Source organism: Nipponia nippon, unplaced genomic scaffold (assembly GCF_047370975.1).
Source record: "Nipponia nippon isolate SJK-2023a ecotype South Korea unplaced genomic scaffold, ASM4737097v1 scaffold_4, whole genome shotgun sequence".
NCBI lineage: Eukaryota > Metazoa > Chordata > Aves > Pelecaniformes > Threskiornithidae > Nipponia > Nipponia nippon.
In genome coordinates this window covers 105,707,317-105,725,983 of record NW_028262358.1, presented here as the reverse complement: position 1 = coordinate 105,725,983, position 18,667 = coordinate 105,707,317, and the positions used below count along the sequence as shown (strand labels likewise).

The 18,667-nt window shown below is 38.2% G+C and overlaps 1 protein-coding gene across 1 annotated transcript in view; it reads right to left on the bottom strand.

The window, feature by feature from the left end:
* Positions 1-18,667, bottom strand: part of SNTG2 (syntrophin gamma 2) — a 286,578-nt gene that overhangs the window by 76,379 nt on the left and 191,532 nt on the right. The window contains exon 9 of the mRNA XM_087775769.1: positions 9,120-9,247. Coding sequence (XP_087631895.1) covers positions 9,120-9,247 — 128 coding nt within the window. The remainder of the gene's footprint in view (positions 1-9,119; positions 9,248-18,667) is intronic.

Sequence of the window (18,667 nt, the reverse complement as noted above, 5' to 3'; positions counted from 1 at the left end):
GCTTTTAAAGAAAAATACACATAGCAGTCTTCAGGCAGACCTTAAAAAACTGTACATAGCACAATTTTTTTTAAAAATCCACTGACTTCATGGCTTATTTTTACATATCACCTGAACAATGCAGTAAAAAACAATAAATTGTCCTGCACCTCACATTCCTAAAGACATACTGAAGTATTTTCTGGAAGGGTCCAAAGCTCAACAAATTCAGTACAAAGGTTACAGAATGGACTCCCACACAAGCAGATGCTAAGCTAGTTTTAGTACTTTGTAACTGTAGTCAAAAAATCAATACACATGGTAGAAATCACAAAACATTGCCCACAGAAAAACATATCAATTTTATTACAAGGCTATCAGGTCTAAAAGCCATTGAAAATGAATGTCACTTTCTAACTCTATGCAGAATGGAAAAAAAAGAAGTTGAAAGTCCTTAAGTGCCAAAGGAAACCTCAGTTGCCAAATCCTAAAATACTACAGCTAAAAACAGGAACTGCAAGTGACAGTACAATACGTTTTGAGAAAAGAGAAAATTTCCAATAGAAAATTTTATGTTTTAATTTAAATAACCAGAATTGCACATAGATTCTAGATGGGGCCTTAGCAGTGTTTGTATAATGGTTTTAATGCTTCTTACTTCTGGAAAGTATTTCTACTGCTATGCTCTAAAATATCTATTTCTCCTTTGTAAGTCTGCAGGACAGTGGTGTTTCAGAGTTATTCTCTGCCTAACTGCTGTACTCAGTCTTTGCCTTCCTCTGCTGCCCTCTACCAAAAGGCTCCACTAGGCTCCCATGAAAAACTATTTCATAGGGGTTTTTCTTCTGTTGTAGTAACAATCCTTAATGTCATCCCTCTGCACTTTGTACTATTGTGTTGCATCCCATTTCCAATAGTTCTATCCTGTCATAACATATTGTGCTCCTCTTCTGTACTGATGATGCTGATTCTGTGTCACTGATTATTTTAATTAGTGTACTGTTTTCTGCATCATCAGTCAAATAGCCCTTAAGGCACCCTATTAATAATATCCCTCCAAACCTATACTTTCTTTTTCATCTTATCTTTTAGTAGATGTTAATTTCTCTGCCACTGTCTCCCACCCTATTGCTCCAAATCAGTTTGATTGTGATATCTTTCAGGTACATACTTGTTCTTCTTACCTTCATGTTCAACATAATTGTTACTGAAAACTGTGAGCAAATACGCATTCAGTTTTTGTAACTCAGAGAGCTGGTGTTTAATTCCTATACCTGTCTCAAAATGGTTTATTCAATTTCTTACTTTCCAATTTATTTATCTAATTAAAGGCATTTTGTTAACTTACTGAGATGTTAAAATGGAACATAGAATTCTTCAGGAGAATTCTGTTAGGAAACCAGTGAGCCAATTTACCCCCCCCCCCCCCCCCCAAAAAAAAAACACATTTTAAAAAAATCACAAAATACCCTGTAGTAATTGTAATGGCCAGAATACCAAGAAATAGAAAATAATACCTAAATCTAATTAAGTTGTTTTGTAATTGGGATCATAGCTACCTGGACTCATAGCTACTGGGCCTGAATTACTTCCAGTCCACTAATTTCTTCAGTTTAATTTCCACCTTCCAAATTAGCAATTTTTTTTTCAGTCTCTAAACTCATCATGTTCAAGAGATTATAGCTATTGTACCTTCACTTAAAGCTCCAGTCAACAAAGCAAATAAAAATGATTATATAGTACTTTCAGTATCTGATGTAAGGACTGAAAACACTTATCTACACATTTTTCCAAATAAGGATTTAGACATTCCATAGGAAAAATGAAAGATTATAATCTTTCCAAGTTCTCCAACTTCTATAAGGCTATCTACCTTTACTTTCCTATCTTAAAAATAAAACCACTCCAAACTATGCCATGAACTACAAATTCCTTTGCATGACAAAGACTTACTGATCTCATTATTTCTCTGTTAAACTTACACCACATTTAAGTGACCAACTCTATCCTCAACAGTCAATAAATATTTCCATTACCAGCTAGCAATTAAGAGTATTCACAGGAACAGAATTCTCACTGTATATATTACCTTACCTCTTACAGAGAAAAATTACATTGATGGATGGTGACACATGTAGAATGATAGAAGTAGTCGTGCTATATTATAAAGGCAAGTGAATAAAAAAGTTATTGAATTAATAAGTAATGAAAAAGACTAATCAGCATGCTGCACAGAAATATTCAGATAGAGTCCAATCATATCAATAATATGAAAAACACTAATTAAAGGTGACTTCGGGAGATAATACAATGTTTCTATTCTGAAGATGTAACTGGAAAGATCCTGCATTGAGAAGAGGAACATCTACTGCATTTCTTATCTTTCCTTTAAGATATTCTGGGGGATTTTTTGCTTCTGTTTTGTGATACGGACGAACACATTTCACAGTCCCACTCTGCAGTATTTTCATTCATTCCTCTTCATGTGTAAGGAAGGAAAAAAAATCTATCCCATTCTCTCTTGTTTCTGTTAATATCTATGGTGCTGACAAGATCTAAAATATACAAAAAATATACTCTTGCGTCATTAAGTCACCAGTCTTAAGACTTCCTGGGAAAAATGAAATGAAAAGTCAAGTGAAATGAAAAGTCAAAGGTAACTCCTTTCTCTTACATGAAAAAAGAATAACAATCAAACAGATACAGGTGTCCCTGGCCATTTCATGACACAAGAGCTAAAAGTATGACCTTTCTTGCCAAAGTTAGTGGAAAACTCAAATGAAGTCTGAGGAATTTAAAAGGCATAGTTTAACCACAAAGTAATATAGCCTAATCTGATTAGATTAGACTAGACTTGATCTAAACCACGTTGAAAGTATACTACAGTCTAACAGACAACTCTAGCTATATAACATGTTTCTAATTGAAAATGGTCAAAAATATTGAGCAAGATGCTGACATGCCATACATTGTCATACTCTATATTTTTTAAAATAAAGGCAACAAAAAGATGTCCTTCAGTAACATATCAGACTCTGTTCGACCTTATGACAGACCACCTTTTTGTTATTCCTAAGGTTATCTGAAAGTTGGAGCTTATTTACACCACCAAAAAAAGAATGCTGAAAATATGAAACAGTCTTGAATATGATGGAGAAGACAAGCGAATGAGGTCAGAGGGGCCATCCAGACTGGCTGACAGCAACTTACCACATCAGAACCACAAGAGTAGTTGGACTTACAGATACTATACATAGAATATAAAATACTATATATTAAAACAATCGGTCTGTAATTGATTTGAGTAACAAAAATATGCTAAGTCTGCTGTAGCCAACTGCAAGAATTTCACAGGTGAAAAAGCTGTTTTTCTGTCAGGGAAAAGAAGGATTGAAGAAATCAGAGTGTGCATTACGTGTGAGTGGCTAGAGAGCAAAATAATCATACAGGCTTCAATATCCTTTTCCAAGCCATAACATTTTGCATTGTTATAAAGGGAATGTCAAAAGCCAAAGGGATATAGATAATTTTGATGGAAAGAACGATACAGATAGGGAGTAGGGGAACAGGCCTTTCATACAATCCATCTAGCTGAAGAGAAGGCACACAGCTGTGTATGTGACACTACAGAAGACAGTTCCAATACTTCAACAACACAGACTTAAAAAGTAATCTGGCTGTTCTGGTGGCAGTGCACCTTCTCAAGACCAACTGAGGTAACTTAGAGGATAATATATAATGAAGCATTGCAACAAAACGATGATATGACAAAGAACACGAGGAAGACAAAAAGTTACAAGGATGACATATAGACTCATGGACTCATTTAATGCTGAAAAAGCAGGCATGCTGTTTACCTATGTATGTAGATAGGCTCCAAGACGATAAGGCCAACAAAGCAATATTAGGGTCACTTAAGCAAGCTTTGGGTCAACAGAACCTGGTTCTTATGGGTGACTTCAACTACCCAGACATTTGCTGGAAGAACAATACAGCAGCTTACATGTCATCTGTCAAGTTCCTGGAATGTGTAGAGGACTGCTTCCTCATACAAATGTTAGATGGGCTAACCAGGAATGAGGCACTGCTGGACTTGCTACTCACAAAACAAGAAAACCTGCTTTGTAATTTCTTGGTCAGTGACAGCCTTGGCTGCAGTGATCACAATATTGTGGAGTTTGGGATCCGGCTGAGCAGGCTGAAGGTTAGTACTACGACAAAGATTTTAGATTTTAAAAGAGCAAACTTCAGCTCGCTCAGAGCTTAGTTGGGAGGGATTCCGTGGGAAGCTTCCATGGAGGATAAAGGAGCCAGTCACTGCTAGGACTTTTTCAAGAATGCTCTCCTAGAAGCACAAGTTCATCCCTTTTAAAGGTAAGGGAAGTAGGTGGAGCGAGAGACCCCCTTGGCTTAACTGCGAGCTTCTGCGTCTGCTCAAAACCAAAAAAGCAGCACACCAGAGATGGAAAAGTGGACGAATACCCGTTGAGAACTACAAGGGCATTGCCAGGGTGTGCAGAGATGCAGTTAGAAAAGCAAAAGCTGAGCTTGAATTGAAATTGGCCAGAGAGGTCAAAAACTACAAGAAAGGATTCTTCAGGTATGCAAACAACAAGCAGAAACAGAAGGAAAATATTGGCCTGCTGTTAAACAGGAGAGGTGAATTATTCACCAGTAAGGCTGAAAAGGCAGCAGTTCTCAACACTTTCTTCATCTCTGTTTTTACCAGCACGGTTGGGCCCCAGGCCTTGGGAACAAAAATCCAGGCTGATGCAATCACAGACCCACTGTCAGTGAAGGAAAAGTTGGTATGTGAACTATTACAGGAGTTTGACCCCTACAAATCGATGGGCCCTGACATTATCCACCCGAGGGTGTTAAGAGAGCTGGCTGACGTCATTGTGAGGCTGCTTTCCATAATCTTTGAGAAGTTGTGGAGATCAGGGGACACCCCAGAAGACTGGAGAATGCTAATGTCACCACATCTACAAGAAGGGCTTAAAGGAGGATCCAGGAAATTATAGGCCCATCAGTCTTACTTCAGTTCCTGGGAAAGTTATGGAACGAATCTTCCTGGGGGCTATCATGAGTCAAATGAAGCATGCGATGGGGAAAAGCCAGCACGGATTCACCAAGGGCAAATCGTGCTTTACAAACCTGATCACCTTCTACGACAAAGTAACCCGCTTGGTTGATGTGGGGCGAGCAGTGGACATTGTCTACCTGAATTTCTCCAAGGCTTTCGATACGGTTTCCCACAGCCGCCTCCTAGAGAAACTGATACGTTATGGTCTAGACAAGTGGTCCGTGTGGTAGGTGGGGAACTGGCTGACAGGCTACACCCAGAGGGTGGTGGTAAATAGCTCCTTTTCAAACTGGCAACTGTCACAAGTGGGGGTCCCCAGGGACCGATATTGGGCCCAACACTGTTTAATATATTCATAAGTGATCTGTCTATCTGGATGGTGGGATCAAGTGTACTCTGATGAAGTTTGCCGATGATACCAAACTGAGTGGGGAAGTAGACACTCTGGAAGGGGGAGCCACCCTGCAGAAAGACCTGGATAGGCTGGAAGAATGGGCTAACATGAACCTTATGAATTTCAACAAAGACAAATGTAAGGTCTTGCACCTGGGAAAACATAATCAAGGAGTGCAGCACAGGCTGGGATCTACCTGCCTGGGAAGCAGCTCTGTGGAAAGGGACCCGGGGGTCCTGGTGAACGACAAGCTCAGTATGAGTGAATAGTGTGCTGCTGTGGCAAAGAAAGCCAACAGGATGCTGGGTTGCATCAAGAAGGGCATCACCAGCAGAGATAAAGATGTCATTATCCCACTCTACTCAGTGCTTGTCAGGCCACACCTGGAATACTGTGTTCAGTTTTGGTCCCCACTATACAAATAAGATGTGGACAGGCTGGAGAGGGTCCAGAGAAGGGCCACAAAGATGATCAAAGGACTGGGAAGCCTGCTGTATGAGGAAAGGCTGAGAGAACTGCGTTTGTTCAGCCTTGAGAAAAGAAGGCTTAGGGGAGACCTTATCACCATGTTCCAGTATTTAAAGGGTGGCTACAAAGAAGATGAAGACTCTGATTTTACAAGGAGTCACATGGAAAAGATGAGGGGTAATGAGTGGGGAGATGCCGATTGGACACAAGAGGAAAATTTTTCACAATGAGAACAATCAGCCATTGGAATAATCTCCCCAGGGAAGTGGTGGATTCCCCAACATTGGACACTTTTAAGATTCAGCTGGACAGGGTGCTGGGCCATCTTGTCTAGACTGTGCTTTTGCCAAGAAAGGTTGGACCAGATGATCCTCGAGGTCCCTTCCAACTTGGTATTCTATGGTTCTATGATTCAAGTAAATATTCAGAGAATGGCAAAATTAGCAAATTAGTCAGCAGGATCCATGATACATTCAGGGGAATTGTCATGGACTCATTCAAATGACTTCAGACTGATATGTGAAAGACAGTGGAGATGCGTACATATGGTTGAAAGGAGGATTATTATCCAGACTGATGTCACCATTTATACTTGTAATTGCTTGTAGGTTTTATTTCATGCAAAGCAGACACTTGATTTTAGAGAGCAATTACTGAAGATGAATGTTGGAATTTATGCTTATACGAACATGGGGAAGTGTAAAAGGATACAAAGGGGATAACAGCAAGAATAGGTACATGTATTTCAAAGGAGGAGAGAGTACGGTAAGAGCAGTCTGGTATCCGTCAGGCAAAAATAAACACCTTTAGTAAGGACATGGGAAACACCTCATTCACAGTCAATCTCAAGGTGGTATTCCTTTACTGCTCATATAGATATTCTTATTGATTTACCAAAACAAGCAAGGAGCATTTAGTAGAACAAAAGTATCATGGGATGGTGATAGGCTTTATGTAACAATTTCATCTTCTTTTAGAGTGTTTACAACAAAAAGAAAAAAAAAAACAAACAGTAATAAAGGAGCACTGCGTATAACAAACATACATGGGAGTGAGATGCATCGCAAGAGAATATGTCTCTCCAAGACTGAACCTGAAAGCACTAAGCTCCTCAGTCTTTACGAGAAAAATATATTTGTGATGGGTTGATCCTGGGCCAGCAGCTATGCATCCACACTGCCACTCGCTCCCCCATCCCTCTCCAGAGAGAACAGAAAGAGCAAGAAAACTGGTGGGTCGAAATAAAGATAGTTTAATAAGCAAAGGGAAGAGGAAAAAAAACCCACTAACCAACCCACAACAGAACAAGTGATGCAAAGGCAACCACTCACCGTCTCCCACAAGCAGAATGATGCCCAGCCAGTCTCCAAGCAATGGCTGCTTCCCCCGGAAAACTCTCCTTGCAATTTTTACTGCTGAGCATGATGGTATATGGCATGGAAAAACCCTCTGGTCAGTTCAGGTCATCTGTCTTGGCTGCGTGCCCTTCCAACTTCTTGCCCACCCCCAGCCTACTACTTGAGTGGGAGCAGAGCAGGGAAAAGAGAAAGCCTTGATGCTGTGCAAGCACTGCTCAGCAACAACCAAAACACTGGTGTGTAATTAACATTCTTTTAGTCACAAACTAAAACACAGCACCATATGCACTGCTATGAAGAAAATTAACTCTATCTCAGCCAGACCCAGTACAATATCAGAAGGTGTTTTACTTCAAAGAATTCTCAAAATGCGCATGCTGTGTTTTGGGAACTAGAATCCCTTGAGATTGCTCCATCTAATGCATAGAGTGCACAGAACGGAAGTGAAACTGCTGCAAACTATCAGGGTGATAACTGAACTCAGAGGTTTAAAAGTTCTATCTTCTTCCACTTATCCTTTAAATTTAAGAACACTGATGATGAGTTGATGTCTAAATGTGCACACAGAAGTTTGCTCACTTAATTCACAGGAGAACTTCTAAGCCTTGAATGGTTGGAGGCCTGTGATAGATAGAGAAGGACTGGACCACATGAACTGGTCAGCTGAAGTAGGAAGGAAGGAAGTGGTGGAGGAAGTGATGAGAAACTAAAAATGGAAGTAAGAGTTCAGACAAGGACTGTGGAAGAACCTAAAACTTTTCTGGCCAATTTATTATTATTCATCTGTGATGCTTTAACGCAAAGTCTGGGAGAGGAGTTGCCAACTGATTTAGGAGACTAATTGCTCTAAGTTAAAAGCAACATAACTGTCCTACTAGAAAAATAATGTTTTCCAGGTAATTCTCAAGAAACAGGTAACAAATTTGGCATAGATCAAGAAAGGTATACACATGAATTTCTGGTACGTCCTGGTAGCAGGTGACCTGTAGAGTTGATGCTTCAATAAAGATTCTAACACTCATTAACAAGAATTAGAAGCAAACAAATATAGGGCAACCCATAAAGAGAATTGAAAATAACAACAGCGAATGAACTCCTGCTCTCATACATATGGAGAACTGTGGACTACTTGAACCACAACTACTGGTAGATTTGAGGCAGTCCTACCACATGGAATGGTTTGCAGAAAAAAGCTGATGCACGCTGTGATGTGTTAAACCTTTCTCAAGCACATTATTTACTGAAGCTTTATTAAACTTCACTTTTGCTTTCATCTTTCCTGTAGTCCACGACAATCCCCTCTGACATTCTATTCCACAGCTACTTTATGAACCATTACTTAGGTCTCTGAGATAAAAAAGGTTCTACAATCAAAAATACAGTATTTTGTACCATGTACTTTGCCAAAATCTCCTGTTGAGTTTCTGTATGACAATAATATGCAGCATAGTCATGATGATTGTGCACTATGTTATCATTTGTAAAGTAAGAGTTAATTGATAATATTAGAATTTAGGTATACAGAATTACTCTATTAGAGATATGGAATGAAAATTAATTCAAGTAATGCCAAGCTTAACCTCTGTACTAGCTGTTGATGCTAACCGAATTCCCAAAATACAACAGATTATAGAAATGTATTTGTAGGAGCTATATTAATTGTCCTTTTTTACTTTATCTTTGGTAATCGCCATTAATCTCAAGAGAAGATGGACTGCATGGTTTTTAATAAGAAGACTTCCATATCTCCACTCAAAGAATTCTTATATAGCCAATACTCCACAGCAAGATATTAGGCACAGGTAGCTAGTGCTTCCCCTTTTAGATTACAAACCTTAATTTATCTGTTCCAGCTTTGTACCTTGAGATTCGAGCCATTGACAGAGGAACTGATAAGGTGTCTAGCCAGCGCTTCTCGTATTTTGGTTCATTAGCTATGGGTGAAGAAGGTGATGATGGAGCCTGTACAGAATAAATGAGAATCAGTAAGTGCATTTTATCAGACAATATAGTGAAGAAACCATGAATATGCATCTCTGGCTTTCCTTGTCTCAGAACTGAATAATCATAGCAATAAAACTATTCAAGAAACTCAGGATTTAGTAGAAAAATAAAAAGAAGCATACATGTAGAAAGGAATGCTAGCTATCTTGATATTATGCTTGTGACTTAATTTCAGTATTACCTCAACATTAAAGATACTTATTTTTTTGTTAATATTTATAACTGCCAATAAAAAGGAAATACTTTTTAGTCATAAATGTCCTGAATTTTCTCTAAATGCAACACGAAATACATTTTTGGTTTAAATTAATTTGGTCTGTGTAACTCTTCTACATGTCTCAAACAATCACCAGAGAAAAAGACACAAATAATATCCTAATGTAAATACTACATTACAGAAAACTGGATTCTTATTTGTGCATTGTGACTTTTATTCATAATGTTATTTAATAGTAGATTTAAAATTCTGATTTCTGTGTTATCACTATCCATATACAGACTGAGGAATTTTGAAATTTCATCTTTGAAGTTTTCCTTCAAATGCTTCTACTAGAAAGGCAAGATTGTTGATACCACCTAAGCAGTAAAGGATGTCCAGAACTCAGAATAGTGAAAATACGTAATTTTACAACCTACTCATTTCATGTAACTACAGCATACAAAAGAAAATAATCTTAAATTGAATGTGTGCAAATGCAAATTAAGTTGGGGGAATTAGCTTGGTTATATAGCTATTGATAAAAGGGTCTACTCAAACCTAAATTAGAGCTTATATGCAGACTGTTCAGCCTGCTCATATATGTAGCATCTTCTGTATCACAACTAAATAGTGCATGAAGGCACCAAGAATGAAACATGACAAAAAGAAAATATTTATGAAATTTTAAAAGTTGTCACAGAACCACTAGCACTAAAACATTCAGGAAACTGCAGAAAGATATACATCTTAGTCAATATACGCTTGCACAATATGCAGTTTGTTCCTTGTGAAATAATATCTAGAGGTTGACATCATTGTATCAATGACTAAGTACAGAATTATGCCCAAATTGTCAAAAAAAAGATGGTAACTGGTTTTGTTTGCAAATGATTTCAAAATACTGTTTACAGGCAAAAATCAATTAAATTAGAAACAGATTAGAAAATGCTGGAAACCACTGTTCAGCGTACCAACCCAGATTTATGAGCATGATTATGAGCTTAAAAAAATACTTATTAAATAAACAATAGAATGAGCTAGGAGTTTCTCATAAAATGCATAAAAATGATAAATTCAAAAGTTTTTATTGGTACTTATACCTCCTCACTACCATGACAGGTGAGCGTTTCACTCTTTTATAAAGACAGCAATACTATTTACAGAGAGGCAGCTGAGAACGATTCACAGACATAGATATTTAGATCAAAGTTAGGCAGTTGTGCTGTCTCTGAACCAAAATTATTTGTCCCAGGTTGTACAGAGAACTTTCTGGTAGAGAAGGGAGTTGAAAGCTGGTTATTTTTATACAAGCTGTAAATATGCACTGAGTAGTACTTACAAAAGCAAATAAACCACAGAATGACCCAACTTCAGCTCTGTCATGCCCAGGTGTTCAAAAGCCATAAAACTTACTCAAAATAAAGAGCATTCTGGGAATTGTTCTATTTCTATTTCTTTTTCTCACTTGTAAGGATTTAGGGTTAATTTTTTTTCCCCTAAAGCTCTTTCTTACAGTCAGCAAGGCCTGATCTTTCTATTTACTTCTTTAAATAAATCAAAAAGTGAGTGTCACATTCTAACAGGATGACTGAGAGTTAGTGATTGAGGGACACTTTTCTAGTAAATGAAAAATTTGTAATGAAATTGCCAGAGTTGGTAACACTAAAGAATCTTTTAGACTGCAGTCTCTTTGGGGAAAGGAATTTCATTTAGACTATTTGCAATCCCTAGAACAATCCAGCTTTCATTTGATTGAGATCTCCTGGTGTTGTTGCAGTATGAATATTTCATAATCAAGTCCATAGACTAATTCCATTTCATAGAATTAGCCACAAAAGGCTAAGGTGTCTCCAAAGCTTAGTATAAATTCAATAAGAGCATAGTGAAGAATCTGATGCAAATTTTAGAATTCTGTACAAATTAAAATAATTGACAGAACCACATGCAATCTGAAGTTGAAAATGATCAACATAATCTCACATGCCTGTCTGGAAACTGAAATGTCTAAGAATAAAGCAGAAGGTAGCTTATTACAGTCAAACATAAATGCTTGAATATGATCACTGAATTTAAATCTAAGAATCAGAAAATAAAGGAACATAAAAATTCCTGAAGCACCTTCACCTATTGTTCCCATCCTCTTGACTCTCAAGATACAGAAAACATCTAGACAATTTAAACATAAAAACCTGTCTTTTTCTTGTGAGCTATTAGCTGTACTTCTTTTAGCAGGCTCTTAAACAATATTCTGTAATATTCTAGGCAATTTATGAGCATTTGGCAGCAAAAAATTAATGACTGGATCACTCTGGCAATTTAATGTTTCCATTTAATCCCTTACACTTCAATCAAATGCTTTAGTATGATACCAGTGTAAAGAAAAAATATCTCAATTAAGTAAAGATCAGAATTTTAGAAGATCTACACCACAGCTATTAATTAGATTAATGAATTGAAGGGGAAAAATGGCCAAAACCACTTGGTCAAAATCTATTAACCCCAAAGTTATGATACTACAGTATAGAAATATTCCTGCCAAAATGCTAAACTGCTACAACTGATGTAAACTCCTAAAGAAAATGTGGCTTCTCCAGACAATTTCAAAGTTTTGATATTAGAAAAACACACTAGAAAGAGTAATCCCCCCCCCCCCCCCAGTTCTGGACTACTTATATCTGCAGAAACCCTACTGCATGATCTGAACATTAATGACCAAGAACAGGGAAAGGATACAAAGGGGTCAAAGTGATCCAAGTTTCAAATGTCTGTTTCTTACTAAGCCATGTTCTACTAACCAGTTTATGGCAGAGCAGAAAGTTGGACTGACCCCTCTTTATCTTCTTAAGGACAAAAGAGGGCATACCTATGGCCATAAGACCATGGCATAGAAACAAAATACTATCATAGGACCAGCAGTTAATCTTCTTTAATTTGCCCTAAATGTATTAACACTTCAATCTGAGACAGATCCTTTGGTGTATCCCCTTCTGAACACATGGATAAAAATAACAGACTGGGGAAGAAGCAGGTCAATACAACTTTTGTAAACAGAGGTCACGCCTCACAAATTTTTTAGAGTTGACCAAAACTGCACTATCAGTGGACTTCCACAGTTACACATGCTGTTCAGCATATTGATTAATGATGGACAAGATGCTGAACACCAGACTGACCAAGTTTACTCTGTACAGCAAGTAATGAAGAATGATAAAAAGAAAACCAAACTGCAAATAGCTACAGAAGAATCTCATGATACTGAATGACTGAGAGATAAAAGGACTGCTAAAAATATAGTAGATAAACGTATAGTAATGCACATGAGGAAAGACAATATTAACTTTCCCCATACTGTAATGGGATATGAACAGGCGATTAACACTCAAAAATAAGATCTTGCTGTTGTGGGAAAACCAGGTGTTGAAAGGAATGGAATGGTTTCCATGCAAATAATGATTAAGTAAAGATTCATTAGACTGGAAAAGAAGCAGCTGAGGGAACTGTATGACAAAAGTATGCAAAAACATAAATAACAGAGAAAGGGATTAGGAAACAGTGGTTCACTTGCCCTTTTCATATAAGAAGCAGTAGTATTGATTAGAGGTTAAATACAGTAGGATAAAAACAAAGTAAGAATGTATTTCTCTATATAACAAACTCTGGGTCAGGAAGCCCCTATGCCAGAAATCATAGAAGGTGCAGGAAATATACCCTATGAATAATTTTACATATTTCCTCTGTTCTTGTATTCTCTTGAGGGCATCTGCTGGGGACAAGCTATTTGGTTAGATGGTCCTTTGGTCTGAGCCAGTGTACTGAGCTGGCTGACCTTCAAGCCTTTTGTCTACTAAACAGCTGCTGCTGCTCATGTTGAAAACTCTCCACACTGTTCCTCCAAAGCACTAAAAAAATTTGGCTGTTTAGAAATCATCTCTGTAATCACAGCTTTTATCCTCTGGTTCATTTCACACCTTTGGCTTTCTGCTGAGACCGCCAACAATGTTGCCAATTAATGCCAATTTGTTTGTAACACCTGTCCATTAAGAAATGGATTGAACACAAAAATCTCATTTTTGACAGAACACTGAACAAGGATCAGGTTGTAATGACACATAATCACTACCCACCTGGGACAGCTGTGTACCGTTGACCTGGAGGAGGGTCTGATTCTGTATCCCGTTAGCAATCATTGACCTATGAAGGACAATGTAGGCAAGTGCTCTGTTGCCTTTTCAAACAACTATATAACAACTCATTACGGGGCAACCAAGAAGCCTTCCCGTAAGTAGAATGAATCCAGAAAGTCCTCCACTAAGTGAGAGACCTAATCAGACATGTCTCTCAAATTAAGTTTCCACTAAGAACACAGGAAGGAAGGCAAAAGATCACAGCTGGCTGGGACTGTCAATTTTTCATCTTTTTGTGACATATGATTTGCAGAGCTTGGGAAACTCAGTTATTTCACCTTACTTTTTTTAAAACTGTAATTGATTCTAAATCTCTGCAAGAAAAATGTCATGTCCTCAGAAGGAAGTGTTTCTGAATCCTCCCTGGTAATTTAATTTGCAATTTCTGCTAGGGCCGCACCTTGAAAGCAGTCACAGTGATATTTTAGGTTGACATATCGCTCTTTTGTTAAACATGGGCTTCAGGCAGGTTGAAGCTGGGTTAATTCGCTTTTGGAGTCAGAAATACTCAGGGTCATACTACTCAGCATGCCTAAGCTTGCTTTTAAATATACTTTTCATCTCATATTACAAATACTACCAAGTTTGCAGAAAGGCAAGTCTTGCGAAGTCTTCATAGTGGATGTAGATGAAGGACTATACCTGGAGAAGCAATGTATCTATTGCAAATATTCTCATAAAAGAGGCAACAACAATTGGTACAGTTTATTCTTAAAAGACTAAACTAATTAGCATCAAGGATTTCTTCCCTTGAAACAAGTTACTTTTTTTCTTTGCTACCACAATGCCTTGCTTGTGTCACCAGCATGGAAAAATAGAGGACAGGCGAACTTCTTACCAATATCTGAGCTTTCTAGTGTAAATGTAACCAGTGCAAATGATTACACAGAAGACTTATTTGCGTTCTATAAGAGTTTGATTTTCTATCAAAACACCTTAATTTTTGCAGTTATGTGCTAAATTGAATGTCTGAGGGTTTCAATAGATTGGCAAGATATACACTTGTAAACTTAACTTGCAATGAATTTATTTTAATTTATATGAATCAATAAATTTAATTAATTGTTATTTTGGTGAAGATTGAAAGGTAAAACAATTGAAAAGGAAATAGAAGGTTAGCAAATGTGACACCCATCTACAAGAAGTTCTGGAAGGAGGATCTGGGGAACTACAGGCCTGTCAGTCTGACTTCAGTGCCAGGGAAGGTTATGGAGCAGATAATCCTGAGTGCCATCACACAGCATGTATGGGACAACTGGGGGATGAGGCCCAGTCAGCATGGGTTTATGAAGGGCAGGTCCTGCTTGACTAACCTGATCTCCTTCTATGACAAGGTGACCCACTTAGTGGGTAAGGAAAGGCTGTGGATGTTGTCTACCTGGACTTTACTAAAGTCTTTGACATCGTTTCCAACAGCATTCTCCTGGAGAAACTGCCTGCTCATGGCTCGGACGGGCATACTCTTCGCTGGGTAAAAAACTGGCTGGATGGCCAGGCCCAAAGAGTTGTGGTGAATGGAGTTAAATCCAGTTGGCAGCCAGTCACAAGTGGTGTTCCCCAGGGCTCAGTACTGGGACCAGTTCTGTTTAATATCTTTATCAATGATCTGGACAAGAGGATCAAGTGCACCCTCAGTAAGATTGCAGACAACACCAAGTTGAGTGGGAGTGTTGATCTGCTGGAGGGTAGGAAGGCTCTACAGAGGGACCTGGACAGGCTGGATCGATGGGCCGAGGCCAACTGTATGAGATTCAACAAGGCTCAGTGCCGGGTCCTACACCTGGGTCACAACAACCCCATGCAACGCTCCAGGCTTGGGGAGGAGTGGCTGGAGAGCTGTCTGGCAGAAAAGGACCTGGAGGTCAAGAGCCGCCTGAACATGAGCCAGCAATGTGCCCAGGTAGCCAAAAAGGCCAATAGCATCCTGGCTTGTATCAGGAATAGTGTGGCCAGCAGGACCAGGGAGGTGATAGTGCCCCTGTACTCGGCACTGGTGAGGCCGCACCTCGAATACTCTGTTCAGTTTTGGGCCCCTCACTACAAGAAAGACATTGAGGTGCTGGAGTGTGTCCAAAGAAGGGCAACGAAGCTGGTGAAGGGTCTAGAGCACAAGTCTTCTGAGGAGCAGCTGAGGGAGCTGGGGTTGTTTAGCCTGGAGAAGAGGAGGCTGAGGGGAGACCTTATTGCTCTCCATAACTACCTGAAAGGAGGTTGTAGCGAGGTGGGGGTCTGTTGCTTTTCCCAAGTAGCCAGTGATAGGATGAGAGAAAACGGCCTCACGTTGCACCAGGGGAGGTTTAGATTGGATATTAGGAAAAATTTCTTCACCAAAAGGGTAGTCAGGCACTGGAACAGGCTTCCCAGAGAAGTAGTTGAGTCCCCATCCCTGGAGGTATTTAAAAGAAGGGTAGATGTGGTGCTTAGGGACACGGTTTAGTGGCAGATTTGGCAGTGTTAGGCTTATGGTTGGACTTGATGATCTTCAAGGTCTTTTCCAACCTAAACGATTCTATGATTCTACGAGTCTATGAAATAAGAATAAACATATTAGGAAAAAAATATAACCTTTCACTGATCATTTGAAATTTATCCATTTTTTGATTTAAAGGATTTATTATTTCAAAGTGTATCATTAAAGTCTTGAGCCTGTTGCATAAACTGGTATTTCTACCAAACACATGTATATGTAAGAGGCATGACTAATTCTAGATTCCTGTCTTTGTTGATACTGGTTCAAAAAGACGTGATTATGATGATGCTATTATTTATCTCTTGAGGTATTTTTTATATTTCCGCTTTAGGGAGCATTGCTGAGAATTTCTGAGAAGAATATAAAATATTTCTCTGTTAAAATACATATATGAAAATGCTAGCAACTTTAATACATTTGATATTTATATATTGAAATATTTTCCTAGTTAAAACAGCTCTGAGGTTGAAATCATAGAATCACAGAATCATAGAATACCTCAAGTTGGAAGAGACCCATAAGGATCATTGAGTCCAACTGCCTGCTCCTCACAGGACTACCTAAAACTAAATCATATGACTAAGAGCATCGTCCAGATGGTCCTTGAACTCTGAAATGCTAAAAAATGGCTTGGCATAGCTTCATTTCCTTCAGCTATAACTGAAAACATTGGCCAGTAAGTTTTGATGGATTTTGGTAAAAACTTCTAGATTAGTAAATACCAACTGTCTTGCATCTTTTTGGTGCAAACTGGGGTGCATCTTGTCAAAACTGCATTACTAAAAATATTACACCATACTCAAGAGAAAGCCCTCAACATAGTATGCTTTTCAAAGTAGGCAGATTTGTCTTACACTTATTCTGAAGCAAAAGAATTAGAGTTATATAATTTCTTGCAACAGCATCAGCAGCCATTCAACTCACAGTGAATTGGATGAGGTCTCTATAGTTTTCAGTCAGGTCTGTGACTGAAATATATGTATATATTGTATATACATGTATTATATATATTTATATATATCGGTAGGGTTAGTTTTCAGTGGATCAATGAACTGATCTGACCAGTGTATGGCTGACTATTTGCTAACACTTATTCCAGGGACAGACAGGAAACAGAGGCTGTAGACCAGCTGGAGAAGAAAACAAGACCGATCCATTTAGCAGGAAGAGAGTCTTACATTAACTTACTTTAATCATGGAACAACACAATTAACAAGTGTTCAGCCAGGAGTAGAGACATGAGTGAAACTCCTGTGATGCCCAGCTAAAGAAACACATTATTGAGATATCTACTGTAAATAGGAGTCAATTAGAGTGTTCGACTTTTCTCAGAATTCATAGGGATTTAATGACAATATCAAAATACCTGTGCATTCCTTTGATGCAGCATCAATTCAGGAGATGGTCTGTGTTTATTTATTTTTAATGGAATTCTTAGATGCAGGTGCACAATTCTGTGACAGCTTTAAGAAGACAGTAATTATCTGGTAAAGTATGCATCACCAAATCATTTAATAGATAAAGGCTTCTATACAGGAAACAAGCTCTTCCAGACAAAGTAACAATTTGGACAAGTAATTTGATGTCCTTAAAATTCAGTGAAGGCAGCAACTTTTAATTATACAGCTCTACTCTACATTATTTTAATTGACAGACATTGTTTAATTAAATGGGAGGAAGGTGAAACAGCATGTGAAACAATGACACTACCCCTCCCTTTCTGTCACAGAAAAGAAACACTGTTTTAATTCTAATGCTGCATCACATGCATGCTTTTGAAATTTAATGTCTGCTCTTGAAGACATTTAATGCTTTTTGATTAATGGATGGTTTTGCAGACACTGAGCACCTATATGTTGTGTTTACTTGGAGAGTCTGTATAGCAGTATGTGTTAGGGACTTACACTACCCTATTCACTGCAGTAGCTATGCATTTAAATCAATGGGATTACTATTCTACTGGTGAGGAACAAATTAAAAACCTTTCAATTATATAAGTTTCTCTAGAAGTGATTTACAATGGAAATATTAATGAATATTTCATTACAGCTGTGCTGCTAGGTGCTATTACATTATTATTTTTTTAATGAACCAATAAGGTACAAGCCTGACTAAGATATTTTTAGAGAATACATATGGACTATTTGACAGAATCTTGCACCTTTTTCTTTAATTTCTTTCCCTCACGCTAGTATGTAATTGGTTCCTGAGTAACCTCAACAACCTTGCCTGGAACACCTTTCCAGATATATTCTTCCTTTGGAGGGCAGGGGACAGGGGCCAGAGTAGTTTATATTAAATCTCAGCACAAAAAGCAGGCAGTAATTATGACTCTTCTCAAACTATAACAGCAGTCAGAAATCAAAACCCAACATTAAAGGTGTATAAGGAAAGAACAGAACAAATTATAATATCGAGATTATTATGGCATTACACTATAAATGCAAGTGTACCCAAACTTCAGCTGTTAAGCACAGCTTTTGGCAGCCTTTCATATCCCCAAATGGGGCGTGCTGTCCTTGCTT